Source organism: Octodon degus, unplaced genomic scaffold (genome assembly GCF_000260255.1).
Source record: "Octodon degus isolate 3935 unplaced genomic scaffold, OctDeg1.0 scaffold00075, whole genome shotgun sequence".
NCBI classification, from domain to species: Eukaryota; Metazoa; Chordata; class Mammalia; order Rodentia; family Octodontidae; genus Octodon; species Octodon degus.
In genome coordinates this window covers 6,982,181-6,996,046 of record NW_004524651.1, presented here as the reverse complement: position 1 = coordinate 6,996,046, position 13,866 = coordinate 6,982,181, and the positions used below count along the sequence as shown (strand labels likewise).

At 49.7% G+C, this 13,866-nt stretch overlaps 1 protein-coding gene across 6 annotated transcripts; it reads right to left on the bottom strand.

The window, feature by feature from the left end:
* Positions 1-3,946: 3,946 nt before the first annotated feature.
* Tgif1 (TGFB induced factor homeobox 1) lies at positions 3,947-13,080 on the bottom strand. Of its 6 annotated transcripts, none has more exons than XM_023720375.1 (3): positions 12,556-13,080; positions 5,667-5,893; positions 3,947-4,921 (listed from the first exon to the last, which is right to left on the bottom strand). In XM_023720375.1, the coding sequence occupies exons 1-3, from the start codon at positions 12,698-12,700 to the stop codon at positions 4,361-4,363; spliced, it is 933 nt and encodes a 310-aa protein (XP_023576143.1). In that variant the 5' UTR covers positions 12,701-13,080; the 3' UTR covers positions 3,947-4,360. The 6 variants fall into 6 exon arrangements, with proteins under 6 accessions (XP_023576143.1, XP_023576147.1, XP_004635856.1 ...); XM_023720379.1 differs by lacking the exon at positions 12,556-13,080 and adding an exon at positions 11,084-12,549; XM_004635799.2 differs by lacking the exon at positions 12,556-13,080 and adding an exon at positions 10,700-11,048.
* Positions 13,081-13,866: the final 786 nt, after the last annotated feature.

Sequence of the window (13,866 nt, the reverse complement as noted above, 5' to 3'; positions counted from 1 at the left end):
TTACCTCTTGTACCAGGAATTTAACTCAGGATCTTGCACTTGGCAGGCAGGCACTTACGCTGCTGAGTTGTCTCCCCAGCTACATGCATATTTTAAGCAAAAATGAGAGGATTCGCCTGTTGGGTTTATTATGTAGACAGAACTACTGTATATGAAAACCAAAGGAAGAGGTCCAAAGTGAGTGGTACTACACTGTTCTAGGCTCCGAATTTCACATGAAGCTATATAATACTAACAATGCAATGCTAGCAAGTTAAAGATGTATGTTGTAATCCCTGAAAGAGCCACTAAAAATAATAGGGCATAGTTTATAAGCCAATAGAAAATTGAATTAAAAAATCCAACAGAAAGCAGGAAAAGAGAAACAACAAAACATTCTAAGCTGAATCCAAACATATCAGTAATTACGGTAAGTGGAAAGGGACTAAATGCTGAGGGAGCAGCACAAATCTGTGACCTAGACAAGCAGCAAGACTCAGTGAGGCACTTTATCAGACTGTTTCAAACATCAAAGCATAAATGGGTTAAAATTAAACAGCCCGGTGTGATGGCACAGCCCTGTGATCCCAGCTACTCTGGAAGTGGAGACAAGAGGATCACAAATTCAAAGCCAGCCTGAATAAAATAGAAAGATTTTGTCTCAAAAAAAGTTAAACGGGGGCTGGGGAGATAGCTCAGTGGTCTAAGGGCCTGCCTGGCAAGCACAAGGACTTGGGTTCGATCCCTGTACAGCATGCCATGCCGGCCCCACGCCAAAGCTGGCCACTGGAACCAGGCGTGGTGGCGCACACCTGTAATCCCAGTGCTGGGGAGGCTGAGACAGGAGGATCACTATGAGTCCAAGTCACACAGCAAGACCCTGCACCAAATAAATAAATAAACAAGCAAATAAATAAATGATTAACAAAATTTTAAAATTTTTAAAAGGCTGGGGGTGTAACTCCAAGAATGATTGGCTAGCATGGGTACAATCTCTAGGACTCCCCAAAATAAGTGAAAAAAGATGTACTATGTAAATAGGAATTATAAGATTTTTGTATGGCTTTGATATGAATAGACTGTTTACCTATTCAATGGTATTTATCTGTTTCAAGATGATGGTTCATATTTACTGCACAGCAAAGGAAACCACTAATAGAATGAAAATACAACCTACAAGATATAAAAAATTTGCCACCTATTCCTTAGACAAGTTATTACCTAGGATATATAAGGAACTAAAGAAATATTAAGACAGCCCCCAAATTTATTTATTTATTTATTTACTTTTGGCGGAACCAGGGATTAGAACTCAGGCCATTGCCCTTGCCAGAGAAGCGCTTATTCCACTGAGCCATCTCTCCCGCCCTCAAGCCCCCAAATTTAAACACCCAATTTAAAAATGTGTACACTGGAGCCAGGGAGATAGCTCAGAGGCATAAGCGCTTGCCTGCAAGCACAAGGTCGAGTTCAATCCCCAGGACCCAGAAAATGATAACAATAATAAAAATGTGCAACTGAAGTTAAGAAACTTTTCAGATAAAAATATACAAATGGCTAAAAAAAAAAAAGTTCCACATCACTAGCTATTCCAGAAATGTAAATTAAAACAACATTGAGGGCTGGTGAGATGGCTCAGTGGTCTAAAGCACCTACTTAGAACAAGCTTAACAAAGCACAGGGGGGGCTGGTGAGATGGCTCAGTGGTCTAAAGCACCTACTTAGAACAAGCTTAGCAAAGCACAGGGACCGTGGTTCAATCCCCCAGCACCACATGCCAGCCAGCCCCACCCCCTGGTGGGCTGAGCTGGCCACACACACACAAATAAAAATTTAAATAAATAAATAAATAAAAGTATACCTTGACTTAGTAGTTGGCCTACATCTTTTATGTTCTTTGGCCTATTTGCCTGGTTTACAATCTGTATATGATTAGTAAGGTCTTATAAATAAATAGATCTGATCTGCAGGGTGGAGGGAGGAAATAGAAAACTGTGTGTCTTGCACTTGGAGCAATCTGTGACCACCACCTCCTGCAGACCTCAGGTACTAATAGGAGTGGAAAGAAAGAATCCTGCATGCAAAACAACAGCTTCTCTCTACATCAGCTATTATTAATCAGGGCTCTATCACCTCAAGAGAAGACAAATTACATAAAACACAGGAAACTTAAAAACTTTCATACCTTTGGATTTCATCGGTCCTTGAGCTTTTTCTTTTTGCCAGAGACTCAACACAAGGCATCAAGCGCACCTGGCAAGCACCCTTACTGTTAAACTAAATCCCCAGCCCTACCTGTTGCACTCAGGATCCCTTTTCTCCTTTTTATTTTTTTAATTTTTTTTTCGGAACCGGGTATTGAACTCAGGCACTTGTGCTTGTCAGGCAAGTGCTTATTCTACTGAGCCACCTCCCCAGCCCCCCTTTTCTCCTTTTTAAAGATGACTGGTCAAGCACTCTAACATGGGAAGGTCTCCTGGCTATGTACTAAAAAATTTGGGACCTTCGCTCTAGCTCCTGGAACAAGTTTTTTTTGCCTTTTTTTTCTTGGGGGGGGGGGGGGGAAGAGACTGGGAATTGAGCCCAGTGTCTTTTTTGCACTGAGCTACTCATCCCTAGCCTTGAGTCTTAAACTGTTGAACTGTCTAGGTTGGAACTTGTGATTGTCCTGCCTCAGTGTCCCAGAGCGCCAGGATATAGGTGTGCAACACATCTGGCCAAGCCAGGGTTCTTAAAGTTTGTTTCTTCTATGTATTCATTTTTTTCTGGCCTATCTATGTCTGGGACCCTCTTGGGCTCTGCAAACAGCACCCCCACAGACTGGACTCCCCATCTTTCTCTCTTCATTCTCTTAATACCTCCTGGTTGTGACTTTTTCCTGTCTGCTTACCGAGTCTCTGTATAGCAAGGAGCCTTTTAGGAACAAGGTGTCAAACAAGTGCATGCCGACAATTGTCTGCCTTCCTCAGCCTTCAAACTTGAGACAGTTCTTAGCTGGGCAGGGTTGGAAAAGCTCAACTCCAGCAACAAAGCAGCCTTGCCCTAAGGACGTGAAGTGGCTCTATGGCATGTGACAAGTCAAGTCAAAGGCAGTCACTCCCTCCCTCCAGCCATCTGGCTTTTAGAAGTCATTGTCTCTATCCCAACAAACCCCATTGGTCTGGTGCCACCGTTTTTTTTTCATGCACTTCAACCCTGCAAAATGTGCACCTAGTAAACTCACAATCCCGCCCTGGACTGAAGCCTCGCTGAAAACTCTCCAAGTGTTTTCAAAGTTCTATGAATGCTGCACTTGAATGCAAGGGCCTTACCTGACCAGTACAGAGCAAAGGTTAACCTGGAAAGGCACAGTAAGAGTCCTTATGCTGACTACTTCTGAAACAAGCCACCATGCGCTGCTTCAGAACTTTTCCAGTGTTTTAAAACATGCAGAACAGGTGACAAAGACCAAGCACGATTATTCTGTTTTTTTCTTTAAATGAATCTTGCACATTTATATCTGGTAATCAGAAAACTAACCTGAAGACAGCATCATGGAATGCAGCAACCATTGTCTAATTCCTATTGCTTTGTTTAGTATCATTTCTAATCCTGTTTTTTTCTATCACTACATTTTAATCTTCAAAAATCAAAAAATTAAAATTCAAAGCGCAAGCATGGATGAAATGATTCACCTCAATGGCTTTCAGGCATGACTTCAAGGCCAGCTGTCTTCTATGGAGGGTAAGTACCACACACCCTGTTTATACACAAAGCTCGTTGTCCACAGGCACTCCAAGGCCCAAGCGACACCCCCAACTCACACCCCACCCTGGCCAGCTTCCTGCTCCCCGGAACGCTAGTGGTGCCCTCCTCACTCTTTTAACAAGTGCCTCCTCCTTGGACAAAACACTCTGCATTACAGTAACTTTTAAAGAAAATACTTTATTACATCGTGAAAAAAGGTATCAATCAACTAGATTCATACTTGTTTGAAAAAAAACTGAAAATGTATTAGACAGTATGTGGACATCCTGCTCCGCACAGGAATGGCAGATGCTAAGTATGCGCTAAGTATTGCACAGTCTGGAGAAAAAAAACAACAAAAAAAAACCCAACAAAAAAGGGAAAAAGGAGGGGGGGGAATCACATGATATTGGGAACCATCTCACATTATGAATAATCTACCAAGAAACACTTAAAAAAAAAAAAAAAAACCTCTGTTTCTACAGTAGCTTTGAGTTTAGAGTTCTTGGAATGACTGTATTCCATTGACATCTCAGTAACAGGAAGCTTGGTTTTAGCAATCCCTTGTGCAAATATTGATAAAAAATATATATAAAATAATGCAATTCAACTCTTGCCAACACCCCGGCACTCACGACGCGTTTTGGAGAAGGGGTTATGCTGTGAGTTTCGCCTGAAGCTCCATCTCTGCGGCCCTTTTGAGAGCGACATCTACGAGAAGCTGAAATCCGCTAAAATCCTGGTTGAGGTCCGGAGGTGTGGGTGGAGGGGTATTGAAGAGACCGCTCTGCGCGTTTGCGCTGGGCCCCGACTTACACGCGTCCTCTGGGCACCCCAGAGACGTCTCTGTGAAGCTGCTGGCCGCGATCTGCTCGCTGTCTACATTTGGTCCCACGCCAACCGGCTGGCAGAGGGAGAAAGACACATCTTTCAGGGCAGTCACCGTGGTGTGGCAGATCACAGAGGGACGAGACAGCACCGGCCCCGGGGACAGCGGCCGGCCCGGGAGTGGGTTTGGTCCAGCTGTGCAGCAGTGCGCCGGGCTGTCCTCCAGGGCTGGCATGAAGTTTTTGATGCCCATTGCGGCCTCCAGAGAGCTTGCCTCGGAAATCTTGGCCCCACGGCGGGAAATAGTGAACTGGTTTGGATCTTTGCCGTCTTTTCTCAGCATGTCTGGAAGCAGCCTGCGGCGGGCGTTGATAAACCAGTTGCAGACCTGAAATCACAGCGGGGGCACTTCAGCACCTCCTCACCTGGGAGGAGGGCGGGGTTGGGGGTGACCCTTCCCCTTGGGAGGAGAGGGGTCTCACATTTGCTCTCCGGTCAACCGGCCTTCACGTTGGTGGGAGGGGGAGGAAGGTATCCGTTCTCAAAACACCTGCCAGTGACTCAGCTTTGCCTTTAACTCTCCCCTTCTTACCCTGTTACCTACTGCCCTGGCACTGAAGTTAACCAACGACTGGAAAGTCTTTCCTCTATGAAGAGCACCACACCCCCCAGTAACTGATTTCTCCTGGTTCAAATGACTGTGTCAACAGACCCAACATGAATTACCTCACCGAAGTCTGTCCTTGTTTAAATTTCAAACCAGTTTCCTGGGCAATAGAGGAAGGTTTCACCTCCTCTCTCTCTCTTTTTTTTTTTTTTTTTTTTTCAAATGTCTGTGGTGGAGAGGATAAGTTCTCTTTGGGGCTTTAAGGAGAATGCGATTTGGCAGATGACTGTCAAGTGCTTCTGTGCTCTCTAATTAGCCACTTATTAGCTTTTAGCACTGTAGAGTTTATAGTACAAAAGTATGCCTTCTTTTTTGAGAGGGGACGTATTTTATGACCTAACACACAGGAATGCTATAAAATGACTTTGGAAATTAAACTGTGCGCGTGGCTGGGGGGGCTGTGCTGCTGGGGGGGGGGGACCACGAGCCCAGCCGGTGGCCCTGGGACCCCCAGCCCAGAAGATACCTGCAGCGTGGACAGGTGTGTCTGCTGTGACAGCAGCGCCTTCTCTTGCTCGGAGGGGTAGGCATTATACCGGTGCTCAAACAGCCAGTCCCGCAGGATCTGCACAGATTCCTTAGGCAAGTTGCCCCTTCTCCGCCTCTTGCTGGAGCTGGCAGAGGAGGAGAGGTCCAAGGGAATGTCCATGCTGTCTTCATCCTCAGTCTCACTCCCGGATACTGTGACAACACCTAGGAAAAGGCAAGGCCACTGTCACTGGCGCTATCAGCAAGGCAACAATCACAGAGCTCCTTTAATCCCCAGGGTTGGTGTGATTGCGTTTCCTCCACTGGCAAGAGCGGAACAAAGGACTGGTGTTTTCTGTCCTGAGTTACAAACAAGTAAAGCCTCCCACAATAATGTGGCTGGCAGCACACAGTAGATTTCCAAGCCCCTTCTTACAGGCTCGCTCTGGGATTTAACTTCTCACATTCCTTTGGGCAATGCTCAAAGTTTACCAACTGTGCCCAGAGCCAGTAACTTGCTACATTTACAACAGAAATGTTATTAGGTAATTGGAATGTCCAATAACCTCTGAGGTTCACTGTTAACCAGGGACAGCTACAGTTTAAACTTCCTCTCCTCACTGAAGGTTTGAAAGAAGGGTTTGCATTGTTTTTACTAATAAAGAAAAGACAATCACACAACAACCTGTTAATATTCTTTTTTTTTTTTCAACCTGTTAATATTCTAAAAGTAAAATACTTGTTAAATGCTGTTAAGGCCAAGACCCCTTTTTATTCATTGCTATCTAAATTTATTCAAAATTAAGCCCTTACTTTAAGTACATACAGTACTAGTCACTTTTAAGTAAATACAACTACTGCAGTTTTCAGTTTCATTATCAAAACTATTTTCCTACTGTTAATACTTTAGAAAGTTGTCAAAAAATACCAACTAGCAAATAAGCCTAGGCGACTATGCATATCAATAGTTCAGGCTTAAATCCTTACATGACAAAGAACACGGGCATATGCATCTCCCAAGGGAAGTTCTTTGAGTTTTAAGCACTTTAATCCTACCACAAATTTTAAAGAATCCACAGGCATAATAACATTTAAATCTGACACACCAATTTCAGTAAAAACTCACAACCTGCCTGGTCTTCACATCTAAGTGTCTTTCTGACCTTAAAATTTTTTAAATAATAAATGCCATTGAACCCCACTTTCCAAACCCCCAACTCTTGAGTGGCTGAAGACATCTTAGAGACACTTCAAAAATTTTTAAGTATAAAGTAACAAATATAAGCATGTTTTAAAATGCTAGCACTTTTATATTAGGGAGATTAATTTTAAAAACCTTAAATTTTTAGCTTTGTGAACTTTTCCTTCCGTAGTATATAACTCTGGTGAAAGAAAAAAGACCTGTTTTAATTGAGTTGGCTCACCGTGATAGGGGGGAAAAAACCTCCTAGGGCTACACCATCAACTGTGTTTTTAAAGAGCTTTCTGAATTCCAGCAAAGGACTGCCTTGGCTGGGTGACAGTTTTAACTTTGGACTGCAGGGGGCCGAAGGTGTGGGAGGGCGTTCCTACAGGAAAGGAAAAATCCTCCACAAAGCCAGCAAGTTCTAACAAAGGAGGTGGATGATTCCGCAAATTCACCGTAGTTTAAGGCTTTTAGCAAACAGCCATAAATAAACCACACCAGAACCCCAACGTTTTAACTGCCATGTTGTTCGAAGTTTCCTTTCCCCGGAAGATTTAATTAAGCATTTCTAAAAAGAAAAAAAAAAAGTTTAAATAAAGGGCATGTTTAAAACCGAAACCGCTTTCACTGCTGAGAAAACTGAGAAACTTCTAAAACCCGTATTACAATTTGGGTGTAATATTCTTAAGAATAAAACCGTAAGAAAGCATGAGTTCCTCGGCTTGCTAACGAGGGAAATCTCACTTTTAAACACGTGTCGAGTTAACCGAACAATTACAGCAAATTTGAATAAAGCAATTTGTTTAAACTCTACGAAGTTTGAAAAGCCCAACAGAATTCTCCACGGCTCTTTTCCTCTGCCCACTTTGTAAAACCTAGAAAATGCGAGCATTTGCTCACGCAACACTGCAGTCCCGACTGTAAATTGGTAAGAGTTCCAGACCCGCAGCAAAGCCCTGAAGCCCGGCCTTTGATCTACTACTAGTTTACTTTGACAAGAAGCCCGATCTTCCAGAATGGACTAGTGACAAACAAAAGCTCTCACCAACTGAACTGTGAGCGACTCGACTCTGCTCAGTTCATTCGAAAAGGCAAAGGGGGTAAAAAAAAAAAAAAAAAGGAAAAAAAGAAAAAAGAAGTCCAAGCCTCTAGGTCTGTAGCAAATATTTCCAGTATGTGCACAAAAGCTCAGAAACAGGAAGTGAAGTCGAGTCCCTGGGCTAAACCACGCTTGCCGCTGTCAGGGCTGTTTGCATTAAAACTCCCCCTCCCGATGGTGGCTCAAGTTGGAAAAAACAAAAAGGCCTTTTCCTCGTTACTCATTTCCTACTGTAACAGAGCCTTTGAAAAGTTTCCCGGTTACGACTTGTTTCCAAACCTCTTGCTCTGCTGCTTACACTTTTAAAAAATGTGGTTGGGCGGGGGACAGAATCACAAGCCTCTTAGCCCATCCACACACAAGGAAACACAAGTCTGGAAAAGCCACAAGATGGCCTGCGGATCCCACGGCTCCGGGAAGCAGTCTTGACTCTGCACTTTCTTTTTTCTGAACAACTTTGAAAAACCAAGAAGGGGGTGGGGTTGGGGGAGATTGGTTGTAAAGTTGGATTTCAAAAATCTAAAGGGGACTGAAGCAGAATCTAGAAGACCAAGTTGGGAAGTTTAAGGAAATGCAAGGCTACGCTAACGAGTTTTTCGAGGAGACCCTCTCCCCTCTGGAAAAGCAAGATGGAACTTTAAAAACTTGGTCCACGGTACACTGGGCTGGCCCGGCCAAAGAGCAACCCCGAAGCGAGGGGCGAGTCCCAAAGAATTCAACACAATCACACACTGGGAGCAAAAAGCCTCCAGGGGTTTTCCGAACCAAACTTCTTCCTGCTTCTTTTTAAGCCATTTTAGATCCTTTTTGGCAATCCAAGGCTTTCTAAAAGATCTGCAGTACTATGACACGTCATTCCCGAGTTATAAATACATTTGTTTTAGGGAAACTTGAAAAGAAGTTCAGATTTTTCTAAGACACACAATAGGAGGGGCAGGGAGCCCCCTCCCAGGTAGCCCAGCTGGTGCGGGGGACGGGCAGGGGGAGGGGCTCAGCGCGCAGCTTTGTTCCAGCAAGGGTCTCAGCCCTACCCGAACCTAGCCACCGCGGACCCAGCCTCAAGCTCCCGAACCCTGACCACCCGTTGGGAAAACCTAAGAGAATCCTGCCCCCACCTTCACGAGCCGCGGAGAAGTCACAAAGTTTCCCCTCCAACTCGTCACCTTCCATTGTGTTCCAGGTGTCGGCGCGGAGCAGTATCAGGGAACCCCGCGCGCCCACAATTGGGGATCCCGAATTTTCCTCGGCGCCCGCTTGCAGTCCCAGCCTGAGTCCTGGGCTGGGGGAGGGGGATCCCCCGGGCGAGAGTGGGCTGATGCTCAATGGGGGAGGGGGCGCCAGGGGGCGGGGCCGAGGTGTCCGGTGGGGGGGGCGAATCCAACCCGACCCGCCAGAGCTGGGACAATGGAGTCTCCCCGACACTGACCCCGCTAAACACTCAAGCTTCGCCTTTTGTGCCCCAAGCCACTCCGCAAACATAGATCCCCACTGGCGCCCCGAGCCTCCGCGGGACGGAGATTGCTTCCCTACCCTAGTCTGGCCCTTGGCGCTCCCAGGGCACAAAGCTTTGCGTAACGCCCCCACGCGTTTCCGGAGGCAAGTTAAATGTCCCCAACTTGGATCGCCCAGGTTTCCACCATGTCCCCAAGAGAAGGGTCCGCCAGGAGGCCTCCTTCCGAAAGAACTGAGTGCTCACGCTTCATTTCACTCCCACTGGGACAGTAGAGTGGGGGAGCAGGAAAGTCCCGCGCGTTTTTGGGTCTCCCACCAGAACCCCCACGGGAACCCCAGGGCAGAGCCGCCGCCAGGGTCTAGAAGAATGTGCTTTCCAGCCGGCGCTCCTGGGCATGCGCAGCTGCGCCTCCGCCGCCCTCTCTAGATCCCCGGGCGATTAACTTCTGTTTCGAGCCACTCCACTCAAATCTCAACCAAGAACCCTGTGCCGTCCACAAGAGGACACTCGGGGGACCACCGAGCCCAGGACTCCAAAGTTAACTTCAAAAGGGACTTCATAGTCTTTAACCTTTCGTAGTTGTTTTTCTTTCCCCCAGTGTATTTTGTTTTTAACCCAGACTGACGGCAAGTTTTAGTTGTAAACCTTCCAGACCGCTCCGTGGAAACAATGACAGCCTCACTCTCCGCACTTACAACTGGGCCTGCCTGTCAGATTCGGCTGCATTTTCACCGCACGCTGCTGACCCCGTGTCCCAAATTCCTCACCTTGTTCCCAGTTCATCGTGGGAAAACTTTGGGAGGCTTGGGAGTTTGGAAGTCTTCACTTTCCAAAGCTGTGCTCACCCAGGGCGATGAGGGGGGTCTGGGATCACATTCCCCGGATTGTGAAAAACACAAGACCCCTAAGGAAGTGGCAGGGTCCAGTGGGGCGTAGGATCCCCGGAACGCACCTTTCAGACAAAGGCGGGGGTCCTCCGGAGCGGACCTCACGCCCCCCGCAGCCGGGGTAGCTGGGAGCCACGCGGCGGCGTGGGGAGGCAGCACAGACAATGAAACTTGGAGGCGCACAAACAAGGCGCCGAGCGTGCTCTTGACAAGGTGCCAGCAGCATGGAGGGCTCGTCTCCCCCAGCAGCGCCTCGTGTTGTGTCTAGAACAGCCCCAGCCGCTCCAGACACAGCCTCAACAAAGAGGGCGGCTGTCCCGTCAGCCGAAAAGCCAGCCCCCAGGCAGAAAAGTGTCCCCGAGTCACTCGCCCCGCGCCCCGCGCGCTGCCCCACGCCCCGCCTCACCTTTCTTGCTTTTCATCCTGAATCGGCCCTCCCAGCGCGGGGCAGGGCTGGGGTCTCAGGAGACAGGCGACCGACCGCCCGCACCGCTGACTCTCCGGTAACTTGTGAGACGCGTTCCGGCCGTTATTGCTCCACGAGGCGCTCAGCTCGCCGGCGCCCGCTCCTTGGGTGGAACGCGAGTGACACCCGGGCTTCCCCTCTTCGGGGCGCTGGGCGGCCGGCCCGGGCTGCCCTCCCCACGGCGCTCCTTTGTTCCCCGCTCCCGCCGGTGCACCTCGGCGCTGTCAGAGTGCGGGCGCGAGGGAAGGTACGGGAGGTCCTGCTCCGCCCCGCCCGCCCGCTCGCCGGCCCGGCCCCCGCCCGCCTGCCGCCCCTCCCCCGCACCTTCTAGCCGGGCCCGACCGGACCCGGTGCCGCCGCTGCAGCGAGGACACGGCCGCTGTCACAGACCCCCCGAGGGGGTGGCCGAGCCCCAAAACGCGGTCCCCGCAGGACGCGCGCGCGCCAGCCGCATCCCTCTCCAGGTCTTTCTTCCCGGGGCTGGCGAGCGCGCGCCCGGCAAGGAAATTGCAACAGATGGAAAAGAGGACGCCCCCTTCCCTCCCCTCCTTCACCCCGGGGAGGAAAAGCCTAGCGCTTTTTGACAGCTGCCCCGAACTCCGGGCAGCCTGCTCCAGCCGCCCGAGACCGCGGCTGGTGATTCAAGGGGCGGGGCGCGGCGCGAGAGGAAAAGCATTCCGGACAAGAAGCAACTTCTTCCAGAGCGCGCGGCTGCCGGGACACGCGGGCGCGGCGCGGCGCACCCTCTCCTCCGGGGCTCTTCCTCCCACGGCCACCGTGGGGGCTGGGGGTGGGCGTTCGAGACGGAGACACTCAGGGCGAATGTCTGTCTGCTGCCCGGGGCTAGAGCTGCGAGTTCCGGATTGGATTGCATGGCAGTTTCGAAATCGAACACGTTGCGCAGACACTTGTCACGCTCACATGCTCTTTAAACGGCTCGGCTCGGGGACTGCGGGGCGTGAGCTCGCCCCGCCGCGACCCTTCCACCCCCCGGACCCCGACAGCTGCTGTCTTCAGAGGAAGGGGGCGACTGCGCCATGACTGCTCATCCGTTTCGGTAAACAGTGTCTACATTTAGGACTCAAACGCCGCCGGGGGACACCCCCTCCCCTTCAGTGTTTCAAACGGAAACTAGTCATGAAGTCAATACTTGTCGGCTTATTTTGGTCGGGAGGCAGGACTCCAAGAGGAGTTCCTGGATGAAATCCCCCTTTGAAGGACCAGATGCCGTGGGGCTGATTTCAAAACATGCGTGCCCGCTCCTCTTCGTCTCCTTTTCGCGTGGGCAGGTCCCGTTGTTTTGAAGCAAAAGCAAATGAGCTGTCATGCGCGGGAGTAAGACGTCTCATAACAAGAAAGAGGGAGAGATAGGGAAGGAAAAAAGGAAGGAGAAGGAGGGAGGGAGGGAAGACAGAAGGAAGGAAGACAGCCTGAATGTAAATAACCCCACAGCGAAGTTCGCGCCGGAGCCGTCTCCGGTTTTGGCGCTGGGCTGTTTATTGGCAACCTGGATGGAGACCTCGGCAACAGGAAGCTGCATGGAAAGAAAATTAAATCTAGGGACGAACAGGAACTTTGAGCCTCTGTATAGGCTCCCGCGAAAAATTAAATCCAGCCTCCCCCTCTCCGAGTGTGCAGGGAGACCAGAACTTTAAAAGTTCTCGTGGGTTTTTTTCCAGTGACCTGGGCTTCAAATCAATCAGCAAGAGAAAACGCGTCTGTAAGCGGGCAGCACCTTAGGATTTTTTTTTCCCCCTGCGGTTTTGCCGACTGCTCGGCAGTCACCGAGAACACACATCTGAAACACGCCCGGGGCGGGCTGGAGTGGGGGCCCGGTCCCGGGACGAAGTCACCGCGCCGCCGGCTCTGGAGTCGAATTGGGGCATAGCTGAAAGGGGCGCGCATCCCCGTCGCCCGTTGGAGGCCGCCTCGCCCCGGCATTTGAAGGGTTGTTTGTTGCTGGGATTGGTGGCCGGCGTCCGCGGCGGAGCCAGGAAAGGAGGAGGAGAATCGTAGGGAGGAGGAGTCGCAGGCCCGCGAGCTGCGACTCCGCGGCCTGAGTGGCTGGGGCCGCGCGGTTACTGCGGAGACGCTTTGTTTGCTGAGTTCGAAGGCGGCCTCGCTGCCCAGGCTGCTTCGGGAGCCGCTGCGTCCCACGCGTCTCCAACCGGCTTAACCTTGCCTTGCCCGCGCGCCGCAGCCCGGAATAGAAATGTTTCCTTCTTCCCGGTGCTGCCGTTTGGCCACGCGGTGGCTCTCATTACGTGCCCAAAGGTAGTTCTGCTTTCGTCTGCGCAAACTTGGCTAATGAATGCGAGTCGCGGGAGTCGAGCGAATTTACAGCTTGAAAACAAACTAAAGGGGGAGGGAGACGGCTGGAGAGAATTAAAAGCCTCTTTCATAGTGTGGGGAGGGGGCAAATGTGCAGCCTTGAGCTCACCTTGGCTGGAGGGCCGGCTGGATCCAGCCCCCGCGCACCTTCTGCCCAAGCAGATCGCACCCAGGCAATTATTAAAGCTCGCAGGATGCTCCAGAGAGTAACAGGAGAATTCTAGGTTGCAGCAGGAGGCCCCAGGTAGGTGCCACCGCACCCTGCCCCAAGGCCCAGGTGCCAGACTCACCCGCTCTGGATTGCTGGTGCATTCTGGGAAGAAAGTCTCTGGGATCTTGGAAATTCCACTCCAGAGTGTCACTTCCCAGTATCCACGACGACTTGGATTTTTGTTTGGTTATTTTGTTTTTAAAGACAGGAGACAGGGTTTTGCTTTGTAGCCCAGGCAGGCCTCGAACTCACAACGATCCTGTTGTGTCAGCCTCCTGAGTGCTGGGATAAGGTATGTGCCACTACGCCCTGCTGGGACCTATTTTGTTTATTGCTTTTGTCAAGGTGGAAAAACACGTTTCAGTTCTGGCTCTGTCAGACTCCTAATGTCTCAGGGCCTTTCCTTAAAACAGGTTTTAAGGTTTTCTTCCCAGGACTTTAAAAGAAAATTGTTTGGGTTCACATTGGGTACTTGTGATTTACAAATTCAGATGAATGTTAGTTGAACTCATTTCAGAAGCTGGTGCTAAACGCATTTCCTATTGTATTTTCTCTCGCAGTTTGG

Bases quoted from the DNA above. Each gene is read 5' to 3' on its own strand.
- Tgif1 (XM_023720375.1), bottom strand. From the start codon at position 12,700: ATGCCGGGGCGAGGCGGCCTCCAACGGGCGACGGGGATGCGCGCCCCT. The intron at 5,894-12,555 runs GTGTGTTCTCGG...GCCTTTTCCTAG, and splicing joins GCCCCGGGCGTGTTTCAGAT to GTGTTGTCACAGTATCCGGG. The intron at 4,922-5,666 runs GTATCTTCTGGG...CTGTGATTTCAG, and splicing joins CACACCTGTCCACGCTGCAG to GTCTGCAACTGGTTTATCAA.